This window comes from Rhinocladiella mackenziei (genome assembly GCF_000835555.1).
Source record: "Rhinocladiella mackenziei CBS 650.93 unplaced genomic scaffold supercont1.5, whole genome shotgun sequence".
Lineage (NCBI taxonomy): Eukaryota > Fungi > Ascomycota > Eurotiomycetes > Chaetothyriales > Herpotrichiellaceae > Rhinocladiella > Rhinocladiella mackenziei.
Window position 1 is genome coordinate 2623291 of NW_013550600.1, and position 23936 is coordinate 2647226.

The 23936-nt window shown below is 50.1% G+C and overlaps 3 protein-coding genes across 3 annotated transcripts; all 3 read left to right on the plus strand.

Moving 5' to 3' along the window:
- Positions 1-437: 437 nt before the first annotated feature.
- On the plus strand, positions 438-3875 carry Z518_07434 (uncharacterized protein; the record flags this gene model as incomplete). Its single annotated transcript, XM_013415563.1, has 8 exons — positions 438-605; positions 730-1628; positions 1685-1930; positions 2058-2367; positions 2417-2518; positions 2631-3087; positions 3209-3420; positions 3486-3875. 8 exons carry the CDS (start codon positions 438-440, stop codon positions 3873-3875), a joined length of 2784 nt encoding a protein of 927 aa, XP_013271017.1.
- An 8501-nt stretch (positions 3876-12376) lies between these two features.
- Z518_07435 (uncharacterized protein) lies at positions 12377-14774 on the plus strand (the record flags this gene model as incomplete). The annotated part of the gene is made up of 2 exons (XM_013415564.1): positions 12377-14353; positions 14418-14774. The coding sequence occupies 2 exons, from the start codon at positions 12377-12379 to the stop codon at positions 14772-14774; spliced, it is 2334 nt and encodes a 777-aa protein (XP_013271018.1).
- A 5872-nt stretch (positions 14775-20646) lies between these two features.
- Z518_07436 (uncharacterized protein) lies at positions 20647-23790 on the plus strand (the record flags this gene model as incomplete). Its single annotated transcript, XM_013415565.1, has 3 exons — positions 20647-20941; positions 20991-23131; positions 23203-23790. The coding sequence occupies 3 exons, from the start codon at positions 20647-20649 to the stop codon at positions 23788-23790; spliced, it is 3024 nt and encodes a 1007-aa protein (XP_013271019.1).
- Between the last annotated feature and the right edge of the window lie 146 nt (positions 23791-23936).

Genomic DNA, 23936 nt, shown 5'->3' on the forward strand with positions numbered 1-23936 from the left:
AGAAACTCTGGCCAACTCTCCGTTGACCTCGGATTTGCCTCACGATCTCACTTTCCATTTTTGCCAATTGTCAACGTCTCAAAGCACGAGCTGGCAACTTGGATTTCGTTTTATTGGCTGAGACGTAGCCTTGTACTAACCCGCTCGCATTTTTCGCCTCCGTCTAAAAGATCAGAAACTCGATCCCTGGCTTTCCTGTCTCTTCCATGTTCCAGCACAACCACTTCTGTTGTCAGTTCAAGATACGGTCATCCTGATCAGCAAGCCCCAAAGCTTGGAATTCTTCCACCGCTCCATTTCATCCTCGCCTCACAATCATTGTACTGTCTTCTGAATTTATAAAGGTTTTACTCCTTTTCTCGAATTGCTTAAGCGATGATCGTTCGTTCTTGACGGATCCGCGCACTTCTACCTCTTTACCTCTTTCATTTCGAAGGATGAGCTACCGTCGCCGGTACAACACCATGGGTGCAAACAACTCCAAGATGGATACCGACGACGCTACTGTTCAGCAAGAAGGAAACAGAGCCGAATCAGATATCGTACCATCCGTCAGCTCAACGGCCAGTAGTGAGCGTCTTCCACCCATTGAGAGTCGCGAAACTGTAAGGGCTCAGCTTATTCATGTTTCTGGCTTGGCTTCTCGTTGACGAATTCGATGATCTTTATGAATCCACGACGACCGTCAAGCCCATCATCCCCGAACCAGTACCCTCACAGATATCCCAGGAGACTGGCTTTACTTCCACAAACAGACTATACATCACACGACCGTCGCTGCTCATTTGTCCAACGCCAGTCCAGGAGCGTCCTTCATCTCCGGGGCCACAGCCACCGAAGAAGAGAAGGCTCATGGCAACAACGCAGGCCGTTGATATTGCATCGCTGAAATCTGAGGCCTTCCAAGACATGGGCCAGACTCCCTGTGAGAAAGTCGGTGAATATTTTGACCATGGATGGAGTAACCCAGCGAGGGTGATCGAACAATCTGTTGTCGTGCCAGTCTCAGATATTTCGACCATTTCGGACTCTACGGACTCTCTGAGACCTGGATATGAGATACATCATAGTCAATCAAATGGCATCGGTCACATCCTGTACCGGGACGATAAGGATACTCGGCTCAGCAAACGGCTCGAGGAGGAGGAGGATGGTTCTAAGACGCTTAGTCCAACAGCATATGGCAAAACCCTCACTAAAAATGAAAAAGAGGAGCAAATACCCAAGGACCGGCTTGCATTTCAAAGTAGCAACATCAAATTATCGAAGTTTCACGCCGCGGCGGGAAACAAACACACCCCTTCCGGTCGGGCTTTTGAAGAGAAAGATGCAGTCCAAAAGAAAGCTAGGAGGAACATGCTTAGAGATCAACAAGCCGGAACTGAAAGAAGGAGGATGCTTCGACCGAGGGCAATGGAACGGAGAAAGGCGTTGGAATCTTCTACTGCGATAGATCTTCCGACAAATTGGGATCTCCTGAGCAAAGAGTTGAAGGATACCGCGAAGGCCAATCGGCCCACAAACATCCACCAGCCAGAGCCAAATCTGGAAGCACTCCTTGATTTTGCAAAAGAAACGGCCTGCCAAAACTCAAAACCAGCAATGCCTATGCCCAGAGAGGCATTGAAGTACGTCCAACCACCGGAACGGCGCAAGGATCACTACTAATCAAACGCTCACACAGGATGCCCCGCCATAGATCGGATCTGAACACCCTGCATCCTGCCTCAAGAGCAGCAGCTGAGCAGTTCAGGACACAAGATAGACATCTGAGTACCCAGAGAGAAGCAGCCGCAAGTCATTTTTCTAGCCTAGAAGGGCGGGAGCGGCGACTTCTCGAGATGAAGGAGGCGAAACTTACGACAGCTTTCGGCTCACCAACGTTGACGCGTCTTGTTAGAGACTTGACGCTTCCACTGAACTTGGACAAGTACGATGAGGACGTTCAGAGATTAATTTTGGATCATGAGGAAGCGAAGGAGAGACAGCGGGACCTTTTGGAAATCGCTAGGGTCACATTTGATCATTGCGCACTTGCGATGTTCGGGAAAATTCAGGGAAGTCGAAGAAAAGGAGCTTTGGGAAGTGCGAAAATTTATCTCGTTGGTCGTCGATCGGGGCGAGTTTGGCAAGCTCAAGCGAATCCGAATTCAAAAGATTCGGGACAATATGAAACGGAGAGTCCAGGACGACGAACAGCCTCCTCAGGACGAAATAAACGTGTGGCTTGTGAGGATTTTCAGCATGGAAACTCTTGAGCGTGTCAAACGCGAGCTGGAACAGATTGATGATCGAGTCAAGGAGCTTGGTGATCTCCGCTGTACTGTCAGTGGCCAGCGACACAATTCCAGGCCAAAACTGACGAAGGTAAAATCAAAAAAAAAAAAAAAGCAGGTTCGCTTCGCAATGCCGTTAGGGCAACCGGATTCCAACACCTCACGACCAAGTCGGCTTTCCGACAAGAGTTCAAATGCAACAGAGAATCGACGGCAAGCCCAATATGAATCTCAGGATAGGCGTATGAAAAAGCTACGGGCCCAGCTTGAACGGTTCAATGCGGCCAAAAAAAAAAAAAAAAGAAAGTTCCTCAAAACCAACAACCTGATCAACTCCCAGCTGAGGGTATGCAGCCTGACCACCAAAGTGACCACGACGAGAGGGAAGAAGACGAAGGGGCAGACCTGGTCTACGGTGCTGATCGTGATGTGTCGACATCATCGAGCTTTACGACTCCCCTACCGTCTCCCCGCTCGCAAGATTCGGAAAGGATACAGGGCATCGAGGAGATCAATCGTTTAGAAAACTCCCGACAAATCGAGCACGGGTCCCATTTTTCACGACGCTCGACACAAAGCAGCCGGCGCGGAAGTCAGAAATTTGACTTGGAGTTGCTCAAACGAATACAAAGGAAGAAAGAAGGGAAATCCAGAATAGAAACCAATTCAGATCACTCAGCTGATGCTACAGTCACCGAGGGCGACACCGAAACCGAGTCGTCAGAGTCGTCAGAGTCGTCAGAGTCGTCAGACGACGAGGAGGAAGAAGGGCAACAAGTCTTCAAATATACTGTCTTGGGTGCGTTCGCTGGTATTGATATCTACAAGGATGCAGACCACTATATCTTCCAAGACTACATATCAACTTCAGTCTGCGAAGAAGTTGGCGGGTAGGATTATTGAGAGCGTGCTGACGCATCTCCCGCCTAAAGATGGTGTCGATGCAGGCTATTGGTCTCTCGACGTCGAGCATCGCCATGGCTTTATGGAACAGCACCTCATGATTGGAGAAGACGTCGACGTCGAAGCTCGCGTCTGGGTCGAAAAGGAGCTTGTCGATCTGGACTGCAAGGCTTTTCGCTTTGCAAAAGCTCGGAACGTTGTCACTGAAACAGTCCTGTTCGCCGTCGAATGGGAAAAGACTGTAATTCCCCTCATCGACCACGAGACCACAATGATGACAATAATAGTGACACACCAATGGACGAGCTCTTTGGGTCCGAGCCTGATGTCACGTTGTCTCCCAAAGAGCCTGCCACGACCGCCATCCCAGGCCAGGACATCAAATACTTCACCGCTGCGGTGCTCGCGAATTGGCATGCGACAGACCTTTATATGGCGTGGTATACGACCTTTTTGCCAGGCATGCGCAACGAAGGGTACCATCGGCTAGAAAGCGAGGCGGTCGAGAGGGATCTGAAAAGCCTGGGAATTTGGGGTCTTTGGAGTCGAGAAGAGACGTTTGAACGTGTGTGTGCAGCGGGACAGAGACAAGAAAGCGAGAATGGCAGTGAGAGCGGAAGGGGGAACCAGCAGAAGGTTAAAGAGAGATTCAAAGTCTGGGTTCGTCAGATTGAAGTTTTGGGACCTGGGAACTGATTGATGGCGCTTTGAGGTTGAGATTAATTTGGAGATTGATGATGGCTTTCTTTTCCGTCAGTCCCTATTCTCAGCGCTGAGATTGACGAAACGGACACTGGGGTCAATAAATTGAATTAGTTGATTCCTGGAAAATGAAGAAGTAAATCTTTAGTCCTGATGCATTTGCTCGAACACTCGCAGATTCTTAACTTCTGCCCTCATGTATGTTTTCGTTGTGAATGGTAGTCGTAACAGGAGTAGATACGATATGGTAGAAATCTAATCCTGGGATTGCGGGCGGGAAACAACCGTTGCTGTTTCCGTTTCCGTCTTGGGAGGCGATGAACGTCATTTCATTGAATAGGTCTATTCTATAAAGTCTCGACTGGGAAATAAACATATCACGTGAAGACGTGGAAACAAGTTCCAACATCGTCTTTGTCCGCGAAGTTGTCAACGAAGATTGTTGTGGACGCTCCCGGCCGACCCCGTTAGTGGTGATCTGTTGTTGAAGGGATGGCATCAAGAGCTGATTGATCCACTCAGTTGCGCCGAGAAGACGTTTCATTGCGATGTTGAAGGTCTGAGTTTAGTTCTCTGGTAAGTCTAGTCATCGCAAGCCAAGAATATTGGAGAACTTGATCGGTCCCAGTGGAAGCCACGGGGATTATTCTTCTCGAGGATTTGTAGGATCACACGAGGCTCCTGAGGTTCCATCTATCTGGTTCTCAGGGGGTTGAAAGGTACAGCACAGGGGAAGAATGATGGTCGCCAACGCATTATTGGGACATGTGGTTTCGTAGCCAGTTGAGTGGAAGGAATGTGGTGGATTGGTAACCTGCTCCCTTGAAAGTAATGGCTGGGTGACGTTCTGCCCATGGGGAGCCAGAGCACCCTAGGCAAGACCGTCATACCGTGCCAATCTGGCCGGAGCCACAGGTCAGACGTCGACGTCCATTACGGCGTGCTGTGTGTTACTCACCGTTGAACAATATGACTGACAAGCAAGGAGGAGTGGTTGACAGCGATATCTCGATATGGTATAGTGTTGCACAAGAGACCCTGTGACCATCTCTGTTGAATTGATTGAGTAAAACTATCTCTGGTCAGTTGTGGTCAAATCAGTTAGATCATTGAAACTCCTCGCGTATTGATAAGAATGTCGATAAGAGTAGTGTTATGCGGACTTCACGGACAAGTGTCCAAAAACATTGGTAATAATCCAATAAATAGCATATTGTGGAATCAGAGTGAGCATGAGCATAGTAAGTAAGAACGGTTACGAGAATGGCGCCAGGAACTGAACCATGTCTCAACAGAACAACAGGTGAGGGACGTTGAGCTAAGGGTTCGGACTCACCGCATCCCGCCGGGGGTTGAGCGGCTGGGAAGATCCTCACCAAATGTTCAATGGGGCATGAATGAGGCGGTTGAGGACGATTGTGTCCGAACATGCATCGAGGTCGTTGTCAAGATAGTGTCCTCCTCCCTGCCCGCTTGATCTTGAGGACCCTGCTACCTACCGGACGATCAGTGTCGCGAATAGAGAGGAGGTGAATTGTGGATGGTGATGGCTGAAGAACCCTAGGCATATAAGCACCAGGAGCGCGTCGATCAAGTTCGAAGATGAGACAAACTGGAACTGTCCGTGAGTCAGACCGGGAATCCGCGGGGCGCTCGAGATATGAATGTGTGACAGCCTGAGAGATCCTGGATGCAGCTGTGCGACATCAGATATTGCAACGGTGATCACGAAAAAGTCTGGGGTTGTCCAGGATTGTGCGGAAGAATCTGGAGGATAGTCCCTGAGCGTCCGTGGCATGGAGATACAGTAACTTAGGTAGATTTTTGTTGTATGGCGAAGTTGAAGGGTTGTGGGGGGTAATTGGTGGCAGGCTACTTTTTTTTTTTTCACATGCAACTGTCGCCCTGCATCAATCACGCAGCAGTAGTAAGGTCTCGAACAATCAGCGATGGGGGCCCAAAGCTGCACCCCGCCATCCTTTCCTGCAGAGAGGGAGACTATTGACCCAACAAATTCGGAGGCGCTTGTGTAACATGTTCGCTGTCTCATCCGGGTTTCTCTTTGTCATTCATGCATTGAGTGACAGTAGTGGCAGAAAGCATGTGCAAGCATGAGAATTGGCCACACTCGAATTTTCCAGGCGGCGGGGACTGTTTCTGAATGGCAATTTTTGGCCGCTGTGGCGAATCAGCAAAATAGCAGCAAGCGAGCTTATGGCGCCAGTGTGGCTTGAATAAGCTTTGCTGCTCCGAACCCACCAAGTCCTGACGGCTTCAGTTCGCTGGTACAGCAGATTCGACAAGTGGAGATGCCCAGAACGCCTACTGTTGCTATACCCATGCACCCTTGCCTCAAGACCGAAGTCTGGGCTCGGGTACGAACGACACCTGGTCTCCACCACATTTTGTTGGGCATCTACCCTCTTACAAGACTCTGATGTTGCGGAGGACACACACCGCCTCTTGTGTGTGGACAACGCAACCCTCCAGAAAAGGTCCAGCCTGGCCCCTCAGTGGAGATTTGATGTCGTTTCGCTTGCAGAGATTTTTCAAGATACGAAGCCTCAAAATTCCGGAGAATGGAGAATGGAGAAAGAACAGTGAGCGCTGGAAATCGCGACATGGAGAGGAGGTCTTGCAAGGCTTTGACGCCGCTGAGAACGTTGGGGATTTCGCCGTCCCATGAGACTGACCCGGATTTGCGTGTTGGTCTTGGTTAACGGGATGGCGTTATCGAGTGCAATTTGCCACTGTGATGGTTGAGGAGAAGATGCAAGTGTCTTCCGGGTGCCATTTGGTCTATTCGATGCAGGACATTTGTTTCGGGCAATTGCTCTTTGAGATGTGAAATTGGGTCTGCAGAAGAGAATTGCGTACAGCCAAATGGGGCGCGTCCGGAATAATAGCTTCCCCGAAGTCATGTGACCACCACATATCTGCACATGCTTCATACGGGTACGACAACATCAACTATTCGATCTATCGGTTGCCTAGCTCGCACATACCGATTTGCATTAATAATGGTGGTACTGATGTGCTGGCAATATCCGCTATAGTCATCAGGTAAGCGACCATCCATCACATCTTTCCAAGGCTGCAAGAGCATGTCTGGACCTCCCAACTCCAACCCACGGCAACGAGCGTCAGGGATACTATGGAGACCCTTAATGGCTCTGTCGGCAGCTCAAACATGGGTTGTGCCATTCTGAACACGAGCAGAGTGGACAGCCTCTGCAAGTAATCAGAGTCACCGACAAAAAGGGGAGGGGGTTTTATGCCTGTGGTCGAATTTGCAACGCCACCATCAGGAGTTATCCGCCACAGGGGTTCTTGATAACCTTTTGCTGTGTGCTCAAGGATTCACACCCGGTGTGGTCGATGGAGAGACCCTGAATAAAAAATTTCCCGAATGCGGAACATAGACAACCGGTTTCGTGATTTGAAGGTCATCCTGAAAGGGAGAGAATGAGAAAGAGATGACCCAATTCGCATGGATAACAGACTCCCGGCCGTTCGCATATCAAAATGTCAAAAAGTGGGGTCCACCAGTAACTCGGTCGGTCATTTCCCCAGAGCGGTACATGTTGCGCGAAAGAAAACAGCACTGCTTCGCGGGGCATTGGCTGTCTATGCGACCAAAGTGCCATGTTCTTGGATGAGACAAAACGTCTGGAGAATGAAATCTGGGGACTCACTGGCAAACCTTTCTATGCATGTGTTGTAAATAGAATATGGCCGCCCCAAGATAAGCAAATAATGTGCTACGTCTTTGATTATTTCATGGACCCTTAACTCCAGCATACCTGTATTTCATCCTTCGTCTGTGCTCCGTTTCATGGCCGAGTCCGTGCCAGTCGCTCCAGGCCTGACACGAGGGGAACTGACAGATAAGACTCGTCACCGTGAACAGACACAGTTAATGCCGCTTGACTCGCGCCAGGTGTTCAGGAATGTATTCGCTTCGGGGGAGAATGGAGAATTGAATCGAGAAAGAATGCTCCCTTTGGAAATTTGGGCCATTATCTGCTTGTCTCATGCTGGTCAATAGTATTATCTCGTTGGTGTCTCGCAACAAGAACTGGGTAGAAAGGCTAGGCCCCTGACTTCGAAAGTGGGCGCCCTTAGTTTCTCACATTATTAGCGTCTAGGTGGCAGCAGACAAACCTTGGATCATCGTGTGGTCTGAGGTGCTTTGGGGGTGGGTCGGAATGGATTGCCGCTTTTGGTCCATGTCAGACCACTTCTGCATTGATTGACCCATTCTGTACCATTTTGTGCAATTCTCAACTCCGGGACCTGGGTGATGCTGATCAAGAATACAAGTCAGCAAAGACAATTGAGAGGCCAAAATTTGAAGTCTAGGAGTTTGTCGTCAAATCGCTGAATGGTGAAACTTCGCAGTGGTTGGCCGTGTTCGGCGCCATGGCGTGCTCGCCCAGCTTACCTGCCGCCAATTCTTCCTCAGATTGTATCTGATAGCGCCACGCATCCCATTGATTGGACTTGCATCTATACCGCCTTTTTTGGTCGTGGGGGATTGCATGAGTGTTTCGCTTACCTCCGAGGAGGGGAGGCTCGTATCCCAACTCCCTATCTCTCCGTAATCGGGGCCCGTGTCTGATTGATAGGACTCCAGGCCGGAGACAATCAGCACGATTGAAAGTTCCAGATACCTTGCTGCAACAGACGTCATCATCCTAAAGGTGTGCGTGGTCTGTGAACAAATACGAGGCATGTTTCGTGGAATGGGTTTTTTTGCAAGAGGGAGCTTGGGGACGGACCACCAGATATTGATCGCCAGTTTAGCTCTGCGAACTGCCCGGTATTGGACGGATGCCGTGAGATCCGGTGCGATAGTGTACAGTACGAGCCCATGCGACAATAAGCGAGTGAATTGGGGAAATCCATTGAGCCTGGGGAACAAGCCACACCTCAGAATATTTCCGTGGGCCAGATGTGCCTCGACCATCCCCGCCTGGTCAGCGGCGGTATTTAATTGGATGTCGCACTACTCCACTGCATGACAAGAAGTCGCCAAGGGACGACTTTCCACTGCCACTGGCAAATGCAGTCTACATGGTGATTTCTGATCACATCCTCTCCTGGACACGTTGACGGTCTGGTTCGCATAAAAGTTGGGACTTGTGGCAAACGCCACAGAGGGCAGCGGCGTTTCGCTAACGCGAAATGTGACTTCGTTAAATTCCAGATGTTGCGGGGTACAGTAGATGACAGGGTTTTCGAAATGCAGCTTTGGCCAAACAGACTCGCATCTTCCAACTTCTGAGTGGCGTGCTTTTCCTTTTCCACAATGTATAAACCGCAGGTATTTCTTGGTCTCGTGACGAAGTGTGGATATGGCCGCCGTGCCAATATTCACAGATCATGATGTCGTGATATTGATCATGGTAGTCATCAGTGGAGATCCCATTTCCCCTGTATACTGTTTCAGAGTCTAGTGTATCGAAGAGGGAAACGAAGGATAAAGAACGGCCTAATCAGAAATCTGCATAAAGGCCGAGGCTCCATGTGTTGGAACATCTCTTCTTCCAGACAGGAAGTCATGTTATGCTGTGGCAAGCTGGGGCTAATAACCTCCCTACGCTCACGCCAGCATCCGGGGTTGATCGAGACTCTACTAGGGAGGTGCCTAGGGGAGCCTTGTCTTCCGGGTAGGTAGGCTTGCACGTTTCCAGTGGGCATTTCAGCCAGCACGGGCGCCTGACACTGGCTTTCAAGGGCCACCGAGATCACCGAAAGGTGGCCGCCTAGAGGGGGGGTATTGTTATTCATCTTACATTGAAATTCTTGCTCTTTGCCGCATCAACTTTCTACCCCGTACAGATCTGCCTGCATTCAGATTGCCAGATCCAAGGTATCCTAATGACCCTTTGACCATACTTCCGGTGAGGGAACAGAAGATACTTTGATCTTTCCCCTCTATGGGACGTGTGTGAGGCAGAACAGGTGTCGGAGGATGCTTATTGGCTTATCGATCTTTGAGGCGGAGATTTTTGACATTGAACGAAGAGCATTTGTGGGTTGGTTCTGGCTGTCGGTTGGTCAGGCCGAAGAGGGTCTGATGAGCCAAACTATTGGGCACGACGCCAGGCGGTAAAAGCCCCGTGTCGCAGTGTGAATCAATGCAAGGCTTGTGTCTGATATTGTTAAGAAGCGGAGCAGATTTGTACGGAGTTGTCAGTACTTGGGGATATTGTAGGTAATACTGAAGTATGGAGGACGCCGTCTGGAGGGGCCGCGTGGGGGGGAGAAAGAGAGAGATAGCCGCAGGCTGAGTCGTTCAACGAACAAATGGCAGGTAAGTGGACATGTGTGTCAGACTGTTTAAATGCTGACGGTGTTTCTCGTGGAAGATGGAACTCATGGGAATGTGAATGGCGTGCAACTTTGTCGACAAACTGGGAGCTTGTAAAGTAAAATCGTGATCCCATCAGTTGAGCATTGCAGTAGCCGTATTTATAGCGTACGAATAGTGCGGAGTTGGCGTACGGGGGGCTAAGAGTAGTAAAAAAAATGGTAACAATCCTTTGCAAGGTCCAGGATTTTCTGCCAAGCCATTTTTTTTTTAATTTCCTTTTGGTGGGGGTGGCCAATGTCCTCAAACTACGCCGCCAAACTGAGGATTGGGGTGCTCAGTATCTGTACCTCACCCGGGACCATGGTTTTGCGTAGTGAAACAGGTCATTCCATTCGCATCGCATTCTCATTGCCGCCGATTCCCGTAACAATGGGAACCAGTTCTCTGCTTCCGGTAGTCATGATTCGGTGTTTGGTATTCTGAAATTTCAGAGAACTTTCACACATTCCGTACCTCTCTAATTTGCTCAATGCGGTCTTCCGGTTGTCTGCCATCAGAGTACAAGAACGATTTCTCCGAGCCTTCCCGCCACCCAATTGCTGCGTGCGCATTTCTGGTAAACGTTCGGTTGCGACATCAGGATGGGAAAGGTGAGGGGTTTATTGCTCTGATATGAGGTACATAGATACACACCACATCAGCAGCATGGTCCAGCTCTCTACTCTTATTGCTTTGTGCTGGGCCTGTCTCATTACTTAGTCCTGGGTAATATTACCGCCACTCTGTGTGCCGTGCCTCGTCATCCAAGTTCTCCTCGTAACACGAGAACATTTACCTTTGCATTTCGACAAGCCATCCATCACACTATTCAATCTTGTCTGCAGCAGGGCATGCTGCCCTTCACAGTTTGGCCTTGTTGCATGCTCCATATCTCAGTCTCCATGTCCACCCGCTATTAGCTTTCTATACCGTCTTCTTAGCCGCAGCATTGGTGTCGATAGGGCCGGGTTTATGCTCGACCTTGATCCTGGCGCCACCGATTGCCCACTTTTCCGTTACACCACACCAGCTGCACCTCAACTCACAACCCTGGTCTCTCGTCTTTTTCGCCGCAGCACTCGAGCCGCGCCCCTCCAGAATCCACGCACTGGTCTCTGCTGGTCGCCCACTCCCATCGCCCACCGCCCTCTGCAGATCCGAGCTTGCCTGCCTGCTTTGGGTGGTCGAGACTCTCAACGCCTTTGGCTTTTTGTTCGCCAGCATTTTCCGTTGCCCACCATCCACCAAAATCCATCCCATTCCTTCTCTACACCCACCGACCTTATCCTATCCTCCAACCTTCCTCCCGTCGTCTTTCATTCTCCTAGGCCTTTGCCAGCCTATATCCTCGACTTCTCAGAAAGAGACGGGAATAATTGGAGAAAAAGAGGTCAATTCGGGACATAATAGCAGAGTGTTTGCTGTGTGGTCGGTCACCGATGAGCGAGCAGCCCGGATCAACGTGGAAAATCGTCACCACCAAAGAAGGATAATCAGAAGTGCATTGTCTCACCATTTGGCTTTGTTCCGTCTGATTCCCAGACGCACTGTCACTTTTGGTGCTTTGGTGCAGTGCAGAAACTACCAGTCGACGCTGTACGGTTGACCTCTGGTCCCGTGGCGTGGCTCTTTTTCTGCAACTCCTGCCCGTGACAAGCAGCGGGAAAACACAGGCGAAGAGCATCTTGAACGAATCTGTTCACCGATTTCACCTTTTACATTGTCAATTTCTACTTTCCGTTGCCACCGTAAGTCCTTTCCCAGTACATTGGGGCTGACGCAAGGCCATTCCTTCAAATTTCGATCGATCGATTTATCGATGCGGCGTCAAAAGTCCACTTCCAACTGTGGCGGCACTGCGCACTGACACCATCCAACCAACTACCAACTTTCCATCCCTCATCCCACGGGCGGTTTCTCCGCCTACAACGCACCTACCACTGAACTTATTTTTATTATGCTCAATGCTTTGACTATATACTGACATTCATTTTGTCTATATCAGACCCGTCATCCTTCTCCCCCCCGGCCCCGCAATCTTCTTTGGCCCTCTTCGGGCTGCTCTTGACGAGCCTCGCAACGCGCTCTAATCTGCAGCTCCCGGGTTGGGGTTTCTTGAACTCGGATAACCGACCGAATGCCTTACACACCTCCCTCCCAGCTTTCGCCCGCAGCCTCCAAACAACCCAGTCCTACCCCGAGCAGGTCTCATTCTTACATGAAAGGACAATCCGTCTCCTCGGAGTTGTCGGCTTCATCCGGTCGACCAAACCTCCCTCGTTCCCACGGCTCATCTTCATATCTTACCAAACATCGGCGAAGTCCCTCGTTAAGCGATGCCCAAAATGAGATCCTTCACAATGGCGAGGTATGCCTGGAGAATGGGGCCTTTGATCCCCATGGCAGCATCCGCAAGTCACCACCTCCGGTGAGCAATGCGTTGATACCTGCGGGGATGACCATTTCCCCTCCTGAGTCTTCTCACAATTCTAGCGACGACGAAGAGCCCCAGATACGGGGTCGGTCGAGGAATCTTGAGTTAGAAAACCTGGAAGCTTTGCAAGCGGCCATTAGGTCAATAGAACAAAGAAAAGAAGGCTCACCCGATCGAGGCAACGACTCCTCCACCACCCTCAACATGGATCTTGCAACTCCTCAAGTTGATGGGCCTGCACAGCTCGAGCCCTTGCAATTGCAACGGCCTCCTTTGTCACAGGAGGCCCGCAAAATCTCCCACTCTCGGTCCTCTACAGACTCGAGCATTGTTTTGGATACTTCTAAAATCCAAACTCCTCCTGTTCATGTCCGACAAGACACCGATGACAGCGACAGCGACACTCCTGTCAGCCACCCTCCCATGGTCCGGAAGAAATCGGGCGAACTGGTTCGTCCCGCTTTACGACCATCCTCAAGGAGGCGGCCGTCGAGCATGCCAGGGACACCTACCTATTCCAAAGCTGTTCACTTCGACTCGCACCTTGAACATGTGAGACATTTCCTCCAAGTCGACAGACCACTTGCCGTCAGTGCTGGTTCCTCACCGGTAGAGAACTATGAAAGTGAAGGCGAGTTCCCCTTTGGATCGGACGAGTCAAGTGCGCGGCCTCATTCGGCTCCCTGCGAATGGGAGATGCGTCTGGCAAACTTCCCGCCCGACTCTGAAGCTCGAAGGTCATCTCCTGTCTTCGTGGAAAGAGTTTTCTTATCCTCCGATTACAAGAACCTCATCGGCACTGTTGCCGTCCAGAACCTCGCGTTTCAGAAGTCCGTTGTCGCTCGATTCACTCTCGATTATTGGAAGACCACTTCCGAAGTTGTGGCCGATTACAACAACGATGTCCGTCGGAAGCATAATCAGGACCACCTCGACCGCTTCAACTTCAGCATCAGGCTTGCCGATCAAGCCAACCTGGAGAGCAAAACACTGTTCTTCTGTGTTCGTTACACTGTCAGTGGTCAGGAATTCTGGGACAACAATGGTACTTTCAACTACCAAGTCGACTTTGCAAAGAAACACAAGCCTCAGCATGGTAAAAATGGCATGCCCGGACTTGGGGCGAGGCCGATTAGTGCCTTGCCTCGCAGTCGACCCTCTCCACCTACCTCCTCTGGAAAGCCCAAGACGCTACCCAGTTCGTTTGATGATTTCTCGACCGGGTTTGACAACTTTGGTAGCTTTGGTCAATCAGCAGGCTTTCTTATGGGTGAGCCCAAGCTCAAATTGAGAGGTCCAAGATCCAAAACTGAACTTGTCCCAGATGCTCCCCAGCGTCGTAAACAAAGCGGTGGCCAGGCATTTGGGAATAGATACGACTTCAACTCGTCATTAACGGCCGCCAAACACAACACCTATGTTGTTTTGGGTGAGCACTCTGGCCTGGCTCCGAGGACAAGTACAAAGCAGTCTTCCCACGAAGTTCCTGCGACAACGTCTACGAAGAGCGTCGCCATTGCTGCATCCAAGTCTGAGACTGGCGTCAATGATCCAAAAGCGGGAGCAACCTCGGCCACTCCAACTGTTGCTCCCATGACATCCAAGCCCGCTGCTTTGGTGTCGGAAAAACCATCACTTACCTCTCAGTCCTACCAGGAACTAGTGGACAAGTACTGCTTTGTAGGTACCCGGGGGGAAGAACCAGGAGGTCAAGACACATTGAAGTGCTAATTTGTTGTTGCAGTTTGGGACAGTCAAGTCGTCGGAACCTTTGACAAAGACTGCTCTGAGTATGCTGGATGGTGCTGCTGACTATACGTCGGCGTCGGACCTCAGTACTGGTGGCAGTCCTGGATCCTCGAATTCGTCTGGTTCGTCAACTCCCACACCACCTCGAAGCATGTCTCCGACATCATCCCTGCTGTCGTCTAGTAAGGCGCACGGTTCATATATCGCTCGATCATCTTCGCCAATGCCACGGTCGGGCCCGTATTTCAGTTCTCGATCTCAGTCGCCGGCCTCTTTTGGGTACCTGTACCACTCGGCATCGCAGCGTACCTTGATGTCCGAAACGCCCACTCCAACAGCGATTCAAGGCTAGTAATCTTTTCATTCGTCTGCAAAAATTTTTGAACAACCGGGCCACCATTTTCTTGTCCATGTCGGCCATGCGCTTAAGTATACGAGTTGATGCTGCTTCGACGGTCTCATATCCCACATGATCACCACATTCCTCACGCACCACTCCGGAAGATGGTTCACAGGAGACATCTTGGATGTGAGACGACTTCAGATGGCATTTTTGAGTGCAGGCGGTCCGAAATCGTATTTCAGTCTGCTGTTCATTTAGCGTTTTGTCGCGTGCCTTTTGTTTCCCCAGCATTTATCGGTTTTGTTGGCGCACATTCTTTCCTCGAACGGCGTTTTCGAGGACCCCCTTAAATATTATTAATAGACGCGCCACTTCACTTTCGAATCGGCGGAAAAATTGAACGACAGCGCCAATTGGAGGGATCTGGATCAACTCAAGTCCCTCAAGATGACATTAGAATGGAAATGATCAGTGGAACGGGACCAGTGATTAATCGTTGAGGGACTGTGGAAACGGGTCAGCCCAAAAAAGTTTTGATCGGATGGGTGATTTTGGTTCTTGTAACCCTCCCCCCTTTTTTTTTTCGGCTTGGGCCTTTTGCGAGCAAAAACGATTTTTGTGGGCGATTGAGGTTGGGTTTTGGACCTTTGGAGTTTCCATGGTGACAGGATTCGAGATTTCCCCCCCCCTTCTTTCCCTCTCTTCTCTCTACTCGAATTTATTGCAATGACTGCATTGTGGCCTGTGCAGGGAGGGTCTTCCTAGATCATGGCCTGGCTGTCTGAAGCAATTGAATTTGAGGGATTCGTGCATGGGCAGAGCTGACGGGTGGATGGTTGACCGGTATGGGGTTTGTGGAGATTTGATAGTTCTCGGAGTCGTTGAAGCTGATGTTGCGGGTCGTGAGATGTTGACAACGACCCTAGAAATCGCGACCGGGTCTTATTTATTCTTCCAAAAGCCGTCCGGTAACCCATTATCCTATCGGCCAGTCAGGCACGAAGGATACGTATACATACGATAGCAAACGAAGATCGATGATAGATGGTTTCCCATCTCGTTCCCCCCTTGATCATGTGTCCTGTATGTGGAGACTGTAAACTTATTATTCCTTATCCATAGGCGAAGAGCATTGTTGATGATGGCGATGAGATTGTTTTTCCTTGTGGACGGCGTTCATCGTGAAGTTGGAATGCAGGCAAATGCTGTAGTTGAGTTTGTCATTCTTTTGGAAGTCAAAATTCTCTGCTTCAGTCCGTGCCACTAGGGTCAAATTTGATATTTCTCACGTTAGGAATTCCCATATCGACGTCATGGGAAATGCTGTCCGTGTTTAGATATTGACCTTCTGCACCGTGCGTCTGTTAAAGGTGAGCGGCTCGAAGAGTGTCATTGCACTGGGACACGCGTCCTATTCGTATGGTGGTGATGGAGTGGATTCGTACGAGGGCGCTGGTATCCACAATGATTCGTGTTGGCATCAAATTCAAGTGTGTCGGCCATGTGAGATAAATGCCCCAGGTAAATAAACTTCTTTTGAGCATCGTTGATCATGTTCTGGAATCTTTTGCTGGATGGGGACGCAACGCCTCACTTCACTGTTTGGCATTCTGAAACATATCATGTTGAACAGGCCATATGAGAGATCAGATTATTTCTTTCGGAGGATGTATAGCTTTCGCTTTTCCCTTTCTGCGTCTTGTTGGGGGGGAAGGCAAATACTGTCTCCGAACCGTTCATGTGACGTGATGGCAACATTGAGGGGGATCGTCGCCTAGTTGTACTCGTTCTCCTTTGGCGCTTGGTCGCATGGATTGCATCGAGATGCGAGGAAGTCGAGTGGATCGACATGGTAATGTCGACGAGATAGCGGATAGCCTATACAGCGTGATCCCGGGGATGGGCATATTATGTTCATGCATCGACTGGTAAATGCATCCAATGTATCTCAGAAACTTCTGTTGCATGAAGCCCTTCCTGCATGGAGTCGAGAATGGGCCTGGCTGTAAGAGCGGTGCGTCGCCGACGATGAGGATAAGGTGCCATCAATGTTACCAAACAGCGGTACCACATGTCACTCAAGGGACATGCATCCTTGTTGCCCATGTGGGATATCTATTTGGGGGCTGTTGTGGAACTGCCGGTTCAGCAGATCTAGCCCCGATCTCCTATCGTAGACGCCCGATCGAGAAAGGATGCGGACGCGGTACGGGGCGGCGCGGTGTCAGCCTCGCTCAGGTGCAGAGCATGACATGGTCGAAAACGCATTCTCCTGGAATTGATGTAATCTTATGTCATCATCGCAAATGCAGTGCGACGCGATAGTCGGCTCAATGGAAGCGGTGAGATACAACCAAGCTGCATGATAGGTGTCGTTGGGAAGCAGCGATGAGTCGGTGAAGGCCCACCAGCTGGATATCGATTTTGGTACCAGGCCGCCATCGGTATAATACCCTAGGGAAATTCATTCTCGTGTCCGAGCCTGTCGCGTGAATTTGGCGAGCAGAGAATACGTACAAGAGAGAAAAAAAAAAAAAAAAGGTAATGCAGTGCAGGGTGGGAACCAGGTGGAAGTGCCCTGGTATATAATATGCTCTGAGCTGACCAAAGTAGGGTAGTGAATCTTACCCCTGGGAGAGAGAATGTCGGATGTGAAAACCGAACGGAATGTGGATGGGTCAGGAGGAATCCCAAGGTCTCGAAGACATGTCAGTGGCTTGGGGGAAAGTAGGAAGAGACGCTGGCTGATGGATAGGGGCCGTCCACTTTGCGCCCAACGTGGTAACCAGCAGCCGGATCGATCCTGGGTCATTGCCTGTCTGCTATTTGGCGTCCAGCCCTAAGCCCCTGATCTGACAGGATGGGAGACATGTTCTACCCTGCCTGGCCTCCTTTGGGGTTCCTGTGAAATGTTCCTGATTGGAGTAGGGCTGAGACGGGTGTGGGTGGCGGATCCCTTGTGTTGTATGAGTAGTATATTTGGTTTTGTATGGGTGAAAGAAACACAGTGAGAACACCACCGCCAGAAGGAACGGAAGAAAAGGGAACAAGAAAGACTTCCTTCGGGGGCCTTCTGGGGAACACGTAGGTATTTTTATCCCGAAAAGAAAAGAAGAGAAGAGAAACGAAGGTGGGAAGGGGTGAGATTTGGGGTGGATACGAGTTGCGTCCTGTATGGTAGAGACAGAGGGGACCCAGAGAATAGCCGGAACGTGGATCGAGTCAGAGAAGAGAAAGAATTTGACTGGACAACCGGAACACAAGCTGCCTGAGAGGAACAAGGGGTGATGGAGTGCTCTCTGGCTTTCGAATAGAATAGCGAGCGGGTCTATCAGGCACAGCATTTTAAGTAGAAGCATCTTGTGCGTGGTCGATCTCGATTCGTGCCTCTGCTGCTTCAGGTGCTTTTGGTCTAGAGAGAAAAGTCCGGTGTATTCCGTCCATGGGGATTCTACTTGAGAGAAATGATGAAACGACCAACACTCGAGTAGAGAGCCATGGAGCCGTGGGCAGGAAATTCTCTTGATTCTGCTGCCTATTCCCCGAACATTTGGAAGCTTTCCCGGATTCTGTCTGGTGCCCTGACGATCCACTTTTTACCTTGCATCCCAGGTCCCGAAGTCTCTAATGATGCCCGTGGCCATTTCTGGTTTAGGAGCCCTCAGCACCCCGTGGGTACTTTGTGGTCCCGGCATGTACTTGATTGTACTTCTCCACCTCGGGTACGGTGAAGAGGTACTTGCACCTACCACAAGCATCCCGAGGTACTCCTCGGCTCCGCATTGCTCTTTTATTTCTGCACTTGTGATCAAGCCAAAACAGGTTGTGTTTCGCCTGGCCGCGTTGCTTTGTCAAATATTGATGGTAAACTGGGAAGAGACCTTCACGAACATGCTGGCTATTGACGGTGTCCTGTTTCTTGTTTTGTCAAGTCTCTTGTGACTGCTCCTTCGGGAGTTCACCATGATCAAAGCCGCCGACTTTTCCCTTTGCCCTGGTTCTGGGTCCTGACCCTCCTTAGAATAATCAAATCGGAACCTACAACGGATCCTGTGCGTATAATCAGTCCCTGTCACCCTGGTGGTATGAAATGATGCCTATGGGGGAAATGACACTTGGAAGTTTGGCCTCGGAACGAGCCATCAACGATCTGGAGTGACAGCGACGATCGGCATTGAAAGTTTATGCCCGCTCTGTCTCTCGATCGGAGATTCCTAGAGTACGGAATTCAAACGATTTGCTTCGGACTCGGACCAGACCGTCTGGCCTTTTCCACCCCCCGTTCTGCAAAGCCGACCAGACTGTAGAATACTCAGAGCCCATCAGCTGACAACGAACAGGGAGAGGGATAGGGAAGATGCTCTATGTGCTGTATTATCATTTGTCGTTTGAATTTGTCTTGTCTCCTTCAGCTCAGTATAGTCAATCCCGACATGCAATGTCGCTTACGCTCAGGCTTTTGTAGATCGGAGAACGTCGTGAGATCGGCATGTCTGGCCCAATCCGAGGGCTTAACTGAATCTTGTATCGCTGCATCCTTCTAGAGGACCCAAGATCGTAATCTTGGTGATCATCGCTCTTGGTGGTGTAACGCTATCCTTCACATTCCACAGTACTCTTGTCGCGTTTGAAATTATTGACATTTACGAACTACGAATAATTTGCCAGCTGGTGCTGGAACAAAGAAGCACCGTTGTCACTTTGATGCGAAAAAAATTTCGATCTCGTTCTAAGTATGAATCTAGACATTGCCACTGGGGTCTGTCTGTCGTGCAAAGAGTCCATTGAGTGTCGAAATGAACTGTTTCCTCATCAACCAATCCTCATGGACACTCTGTACCTGTGTCAAGGCTCCGTACAGACTTGAAGAGAATCAGGCAAAGTAGTTGTGTCAACCCCAGCTTCAAGCTGCCAAAGCAGACGGAGAATAGGGTCTGGCGGAAAAACTCACAGATCTAGGGCCAAAAAAAAAAAAAAAATGGCCATTGAGAGTCCCATGGTCTCTCTCTGTGCCGTCGCATAAATCTCACCCAGCGAGCGATTTTCCGTGAGCAATGTATCGAAGATCTGACCAATAGCCAGATCTAAAATACTCACGGCAGCAAGAGCTCTTACCAACACAGGAATCCCTGGTGAAAACATATTTTCGGACGAACTTGAATGGGTGTGGCATGGTTGGGGGCTGGTCGCTGAATGAGAACCAAATTGACGACTCCAGAGAGCCGTACATGTTCTGCTTCCTTATAGTAGTCTTTGGAACATCAACTCGAGCCTGGATCTATTCCGCATTTGCAAACAACAGGTGATAAATGAATAGTCTACCCATCATCAATAAATACAATCTGTCGAAGCGGAGCTTGATCTCTTTCATCAAGGAGATCGGTACGGAGATAATTCCTTCGTCTCATAAAGGGCCCGAACATTATTGAAACCCATTTCGAGAAAGCCACATTCTAGGCTTACGCTATCACATGCAGGAACGCAAGGCATTGACGTTGGGTGCTGCTGCTGCTGGCCCTTGTTGCGTGATCTTTCCTTCGGATTATGAGTACTATTTGTTTAGGGCGTTCGTCATCGGTACGGTAAAGTATATCGGAATTATTTTCGTCGCATCCCATAATCTCTCCGTTAGCCGCCGACGAGACTCCGAACGATGCGGGAGTTGTCGCAGTTGCTCAGATTCATCTCCTGAGGCACAAGCAACAATTCGAGGGCGAGCTCTTCATGATCGGGGGCAGGTTTACCGAGCTCTCAGGCGCCAAGAAACCACTCTAACGTGGGTCGCGTTAAGTTCGCGTTCACGCGTCTGGTACACCGTCTTCTCCCTTTTGAATTGAAAAAGGTGGTCGACACGCAGTCAGTGCCTTTATTGTCGGCCACAATGTCGTTCACACCGTCCTCGCGTCGTCGAGGCCAATCCTCACGCAAATCGCAGTCATCAACCCCAGCACAACAGTCTCAAGCGACTCCTAGGAGTTCTAGAACGGCACCAAATGGAGGGGCCGCAGTCGCATCTTCCTCACCTCTCTTCTTCCAATCTTCACCTGTGCGGTCTACACCTGCGCCGCCTTCGCAGTTAGAGAGCGATGGAATGATCATAAGCTCTCCTCTAAGACATTCTTCTAATGCAGGTGACCGTGAAGCTACGCCTAAGGCGTCAACGCGACCTGTTGCAGGTTTGTCCCCCCGGGCAATGGGATTCAGAACAATGCTCACCATTTGCAGAATCCTCTCCAGTCCGATATGATCCCAGTTCAAGTCCTGTACGGAATTCCAATCGTCTCCAATCTGCAATTCCAAGCAGCAGCAGCGGGCTGTTTGTTCGTCAAGATCGACCTCCTCGGATTTCTTCCAGACGTGGAGATATACACTCTGATACGTTTGCATCTTCTCCAGCACATCGCGGCCGCATTTATGTTGGCGAAGATGGCATGCCTGTTCGAGATGGTCAAAATCCGGCCTCGGAGGCCACATTCTCCAACCTTAATCCAGGTACTTCTGAGGCCGACGCGATGGGAGGCGATTCCACAAGAGTCATTTGGGGAACCAATATCTCCATTGTTGATTCCATGTCATCCTTCAAGAATTTTCTCTACAACTATGCAAGGAAATACCGCATGTGGGCCGATGGTGCCACAGAAGAAGAAACACGCGCCATGGGAGCTGCCGCCGATGAAAAAGAGTATCTCGAGATGCTCCAAGACATGAGAAAACTCGGGGTTCATGGTCTCAATTTGGATGCACGTAATCTCAAGGCATATCCTGCCACTTTGAAACTGTGGCATCAACTACAAGCCTATCCCCAGGAAATAATTCCCCTGATGGATCAAGCAGTCAAAGATGTGATGGTCGAACTTGCTCAGAAAGAAATGCAGGAATTGCAACGACACCACGCGGCGTCCTCTTCGAGGACGAGGAACGACAGCTCAATGCCCCCATTACCCCCTTCCGACTTGGGCAGTGCAGCGACACCCGCTGCAACCTCTGGACCTGCCGCTGACGAAATTCCCGACCTCGTCGAAGAGGCTGAAATTCAACCATGGAAGGTTCTCCCCTTTGGGCTAGACAAGGTAATCAATATGCGCGACCTCGATCCAGTGGACATCGACAAGTTGATCTCCGTTAAAGGACTCGTCATCCGGACAACTCCTGTCATCCCCGACATGAAAGAAGCCTTCTTCAAATGCAGTGTCTGCAACCACACGTTGTATGTGTCGATTGATCGGGGCAAGATTGCAGAACCAACCGAATGTCCTCGTCCTGCTTGCAAATCCAAAGACAGCATGGAAATCATTCACAATCGATGTGTGTTTGCAGATAAGCAGGTCATCAAGTTGCAGGAAACGCCAGACTCCGTTCCGGACGGACAGACACCTCATAGCGTGTCTCTCTGCGTGTATGATGAGCTGGTGGATGTTTGCAAGGCTGGTGATAGGATTGAAGTGACGGGAATTTTCCGGAGCAATCCTGTTCGCCTCAACCCTCGTCAACGAACAGTCAAAGCGCTCTTCAAGACGTATGTCGACGTTCTCCACGTCCAAAAGGTGGACAAGCGAAAACTTGGCATCGACGCGTCTACAATTGAGCAAGAATTGTCTGAGCAGGTGGCGGGCGATGTTGAGCAAACGAGAAAAGTTACAGCAGAAGAGGAAGCCAAAATCAAAGAGACTGCGGCTCGTGACGACGTCTATGAACTTCTCTCAAGGAGTCTGGCTCCGAGTATTTACGAGCTAGAAGATGTCAAGAAAGGCATCCTTCTTCAACTCTTTGGTGGAACAAACAAGTCGTTCGAGAAGGGTGGCAGTCCCAAGTATAGAGGCGACATCAATGTGTTGCTTTGTGGTGACCCGTCTACGTCCAAGTCTCAACTTTTACAATACGTCCACAAAATTGCACCCCGAGGTGTCTATACCTCAGGAAAGGGATCGTCCGCAGTTGGTCTCACTGCGTATGTGACCCGGGACCCAGAGTCAAAACAACTCGTCCTCGAATCGGGAGCATTGGTTCTCTCGGACGGCGGTGTGTGTTGTATCGACGAATTTGATAAAATGAACGAATCTACACGCTCAGTCCTGCACGAAGTGATGGAACAACAAACCGTTTCCATTGCCAAAGCAGGTATCATTACTACCCTCAACGCCAGAACCAGTATTCTTGCCTCCGCAAATCCGATCGGCAGCAAATATAATCCCAACTTGTCGGTCCCACAGAACATCGATCTTCCACCTACATTACTGTCGAGATTTGACCTCGTCTATCTCGTGCTGGACCATATAGATGAGGTCAACGATCGCAGACTCGCAAAGCATCTGGTCGGAATGTACCTGGAAGACACGCCGGAAAATGCATCTCGAGAAGAGATTCTCGTAAGTTCCAAACTCTCTATCTAACATAAACAATGAGAATCACATCCTCACTCACAGCCTTTGCCTTATAGCCCATTGAGTTCCTAACAGCATACATCTCTTATGCTCGAACCAACGTCCACCCAGCCCTGACACCTCCGGCTGCATCGGCGTTGACCGACGCATACATCCAAATGCGCTCTCTGGGCTCCTCAATCCAAGCCCAAGACCGTCGCATCACCGCAACAACTCGGCAACTTGAATCCATGATCCGTCTCAGCGAAGCGCACGCGAAAATGCGTCTCTCGCCCACCGTCGAAGAATTTGACGTCGCTGAGGCGGTCCGCCTGATCAAATCTGCGATCAAAGCCTCTGCAACTGATGCCCGGACCGGTTTGATTGATATGGGCTTGCTCTCTGAGGGCGGCAGTGCGAGCGATCGCCGCAGGAAAGAGGATTTGAAACGTGCGGTCCTGGCTGTCATTGACGACGATACTGGCGTTCGATCTGGTGGAACGGTGCGTTACGCCGATTTATACCGTCGTGTCAGCGAAGGAAGCACAGTAGATATCGAGGGGGCTGAGTTTCTGGCCGTCCTGCGTAGCCTGGAGATGGAGGGTAAGATCCAGGTTACTGGCGAAGGCGGAAGACGGAATATTAGACGCATCACAGGTGTTTGAACTACTTATCTGTCTGCTTATTGAATGGGTGATGTGCGCAATGAGAGGATGCCATAATATATGAGTGAATGAAGAAGACCGTCGATAATTCTTGGTTTTTTTTTCTTCCGTGTTTTGGAAGGCTGGGGGGAGCTGTTCTTCCCTAC